Source organism: Condylura cristata, unplaced genomic scaffold (genome assembly GCF_000260355.1).
Source record: "Condylura cristata isolate star-nosed mole 26May11 unplaced genomic scaffold, ConCri1.0 scaffold00052, whole genome shotgun sequence".
NCBI classification, from domain to species: domain Eukaryota; kingdom Metazoa; phylum Chordata; class Mammalia; order Eulipotyphla; family Talpidae; genus Condylura; species Condylura cristata.
In genome coordinates this window covers 1781170-1785367 of record NW_004567153.1, presented here as the reverse complement: position 1 = coordinate 1785367, position 4198 = coordinate 1781170, and the positions used below count along the sequence as shown (strand labels likewise).

The 4198-nt window shown below is 48.4% G+C and overlaps 1 protein-coding gene across 1 annotated transcript in view; it reads right to left on the bottom strand.

Moving 5' to 3' along the window:
* Positions 1-666: 666 nt before the first annotated feature.
* Positions 667-4198, bottom strand: part of EXOC2 (exocyst complex component 2) — a 138212-nt gene continuing 134680 nt past the window's right edge. Inside the window, exons 26-27 of the mRNA XM_004694990.2 lie at positions 3073-3132; positions 667-959 (exon numbers count right to left, since the gene is read on the bottom strand). Coding sequence (XP_004695047.1) covers positions 866-959; positions 3073-3132 — 154 coding nt within the window. The 3' untranslated portion in view covers positions 667-865. The remainder of the gene's footprint in view (positions 960-3072; positions 3133-4198) is intronic.

The following is a 4198-nucleotide window of genomic DNA, read 5'->3' as shown; positions in this document are numbered from 1 at the left end:
CAGGAGGCCCCAGTCACCCTTGTGGGGGGCTGCTTGCTCCCCAGGAGGCCCCAGTCACCCTTGTGGGGGGCTGCTGGCTCCCCAGGAGGCCCCAGGGGCCGCAGCCGCTCTCAGTGGAAGCTCCAGGGTGTCCTGCGCCAAGCATGTCCAGGAGCTTGGGGACAGGCGACACAGCAAATGGAGAGAACAAGAACTACGCTAGACTGAGATGGTGCTGAGGGATCAGCACTGTGAAAAGCAAAAACCGGGCACCAAAGTAAAATGTTTATGCAGGGACAGGCGGCCACAAATACACGGATGCTACGTATTTCCACGAGTCCTCTGGGACTGGCAGATTTGAAGCTACTTGTGTAATATTTCTAGGATACAGCGTAGAAGAGTTAAAGCTCCCGAGACGCTGAAAGGGAACTTTCTGAGTCTTTTCTTATCAACCTCTCCACGTGTCCCAGGAGCTACTAACACCAAAACTCTAGAAAATGCAACACTGGACAATGCTTAGTCTACATCACATGCCATCTCAACACACCAGGCAACAGTTAGCCAAGAGAAAAAAACGTGTGAGTGTGAGTGTGAGTGTGTGTGTGTGTGTGTGTGCGTGCGTGCTCTGTTCTGGAAAGATATTTTCTGGGACCCAGTATAACAAAAATGGCAAGACAAACACACTTGGGCATTTCAAGTATTCCATTGCAAAATGAAGCCTACACCAACACCGTTTAGGCTACCCAGTCAGGGTTCAAAACAGAAAAAAAGACCAAGAAAGAAATTACAAACCTAATGCTTTGTCTATATCAAGTACCTTCGGGGCACTCGAGGGAGTGAACAAATTTATCACTTGGTATCTCTCTGGACTGCCCATGCTTGCTCTTTATGTTTTCACCAGGGTTGAAGAAGCAGCCTGGAAACAGGCGAGCTGTAAGTGCATGCCGCTCTTGAACTTGTTCAGCAGTTCTTCCAGTAACCTGCAGGGAGGAGACGATTTTTACGTCTTGACAGAAGGAAAGTTGCCTGGCAACACAAGAAAACGTGCTAAGGGGAGAAGGGGAGAGGATGACTCCATCTCTGCTTCTGCAACATTATTCATCACAGTATTCTGAACTCACTATCAGAAATGTCAATCAAAGACACTCATCAAAAGGGATGTATTTATATATATCTGTATTAATATGTCAGTCTCCCTCCTGTTCCCTTCCCCTAGAATAATTCTTTTCCTCCCTAAAACAGATTAATGTTTGGGCCTTCACTTTTCCTTTTATTTGAAAATTTTTTACACACACTAACATGGGCTGCTTTGGGTATACAGTTCCATGAATACTGAAAAACGCATCCCCGACAGTGGGGATACAGAATAGACCCATCATCCCCAAATTTTCTTGTGACCCTTAGGTAATCATCTTTCTCTTGACTCCCACTCACGGGTGATTACTGGTCTATTTCTGTTCCTCTTAGTTTGCATCCCTGTTGTAAACCCTGAAAGTGTAAGAGGCGCAGTGGGGAGTGACCTCTAAGCCAGCGGGTGGTGCTCACCGCCAACCCACTGTACAAGGTGGAGCTTTCCAGACTCCGCCCCTTGACACTGTGTGTGGGGTTCACGGAAAACAGAGGTGGAGCTGGGCTTCTGACAGCTAAAATGGCTAGTGCTTGGATAGTTACACAACTGGGGGTTCATCAGCTATACTGGTGAAGAGAGCTATCTGTGAAGAAGCTACTTCCAGTATGGTTTTGGCTTGGATGCTGGTCTCTGCTGAGTGGACGCGACCTGGGGTCGGACCAGTGGTGTCTGGCATGTGCCAGCCTGTGAACGCTCTCTCTCCCCGGGTAAATAAGTTCTGCCATTGTTGTTTCTCCTTGTGCTTGCGCTGGGGTCGTGTCCTGCACTCTTATACACACAGGGGAGGCCCCCAGGAACGTCAACACAGTTCCCCTGGTCTGTTCTGGTCCAGCTATTGCAAAGTAGTGAACTATCAGGGATACCTATCATTCTACATTGACAACCAATTTGTTTCCTTAACTGGTCTGATCTATCTACATGCCATCTGAGGGCAAGAATGGATCTTAAAATCAATCGGTTAGGTAGGGCTTATTAACACTGGTGTCAAGAGATGCTGAATGTCGAAGGCCGCTCCTAGATAAGGATCTGAGATAAAGCTCCCACAGGGACTGCATCAGAGTGTCTCTTGTTCTTGCCTTTCCTCCAAAAGCACAGCCTCAAGTCCTATTCCATGTTAAAAACAACAGTGACTGTTTCAATCTTTTACCACCTTTAAGCAGCTGAACGGGATTTGGAGCCAATTCAAACAGAGGAGGCAGGAGAATGGACACAGGGCTCTAGGTGAGGGTGCTGTTTGGACAAGTACCCACTGGCCCTGTGGCAATACACCAGCGAAAGAACCAGCCTGCTGCCCATCCTTCCGGTCCAAGTCTCCATCGCCACCTCACATTTCCACTCAGTTACTCGTCTCGGGACCGACAGCCAGGCACACAGGCCGGCGGCCTTGTGTTGCGGCCGGTGAAGGAGCAGGGAGCAGCATTTCCTCTGCCTCCATGAGGGCAGGCTGGGCATTTAAGAAATTTGCCTGGCCTAGATTTTGGCCCAGGTCAGAATTTCCTGTTACAGGAGAGCACGGTTTCAACGCGAGCAGAGGCCCTCAGACGGTGTTAGACGACTGACACATGCACAGCTGCGCCACGTCGCTCTTCCTTCCTTCACACTGAGCACACGGAACACACGGCCGGGCTCAGGGCAGGGACACGGATCACGGGGCCCCGTGCTGACCACGCGAACCTCCTTTCTACTTTTCTCCAAGTACCTTCCGAACACTTTAAGATAGGAACACAGTTTACTGGGAGTCAGAAGAAGTTTTCTAGCGCTGCTTTCGGGACCAATGTCCTAAAACAAGAAAAGAAACCGCAGAAAGGTTCTACCTTGTCCTGTCCCTTACGGGATGGGCCGGGTGCGGCCATGGGGCGAGGTGAGCCACTTTGCCTTTACCAAGCCATTATTTGAAGAAAGAAGGAAAATAATACTTTGCGACGCCAGGCTCGCTGCGCTCCGCTAGAGGCTGCTGTACTTACTTCTTATCTGCTCCGCTGGAGAGCTGGGGCAGGGCTTCCAGGGCCTGTTTGAAACTGCACCTGGAACACAAACAGCAGGGTTGAACACTGTCCTATTTCCAAGGGGAACTAGGAGCATCACTGAGAATTTTTCAACTTCCATCCAAAGACACTGCGACAAGCCAGTGGAGCATGAAGAAATAGGAGAAAAAGTAAAAGTGAAAAACAATAGAAAAAGTAAAAGTAAAAGTGAGGGTACAGTATGTAGGAGCAGGGTCAGACCAGCTCAGCTAGGAAATGAAACACAGTCTGCCAGGCTGAGGAGAAGCTGAGTTTTAGGCGTGCTGCTCGCGGTGGGTCAGACCTCAATGGGGAAAGGCTGAACTTAAAAGGACTATGAAAAAAACAAAACAAAACAAAACAAGACTGAGTGGAGACAAACTGAGCGGTACAAAGAGAGGAAGCTAAGGAGAAAGGGGGATGAGCTCCTGAATACCAGAGTACTGACAGACCAGGGCCTGACCCATAAGCCCGGGCCTGAGACTGAGGGCTTTATGGATACAGCTGGCCACACACGTCAGACTTGCGAGAAAGAGAGAGATGTCTGTCATCTTTAAAAAATTTTAGTATCATTTCATTTCATAAAAAAGGGAAAAGGAGTGAGTTAAAAAAACAAGACACTAACTTGGGATGTCTGACTTTCTAAAGTAGAAAGTACCAGAGTTACTGACTCAAATGAAAAGTATTTTATGGGAGGTTATGGTAGCCACCTGGACTGTTCGCTGAAGAGCTTCTTAACTTCTTTTTTTTTTGATCTTTCGTGGCTGGGTGACTAAGGTAAAAAATAAATGTAATTATTCTTGACTTTAAAATGGTCTTGATTTTGTATTCGGAAAACATCCTCCACCTGTCTCGGGAAACACACTGTGCAGCGATGCTGCCGGGCCAGGGCCAGGCATCGGCCGACAGAGAGACTGCAAAGTCCCACTGGGTCATAAATATCAGCCCTGGGAAGCTTCAGCTGCCTCAGAAACGCGCAGGGCATGGGTGTGGCTTGGTCTTGGAGGTGGAATCAACGTTTCTCTTTCCTGATGTAAAGTCTCCGCTATCACCTCTGTTATCTTATTTTTTGTAAAGCAGAAGAAAC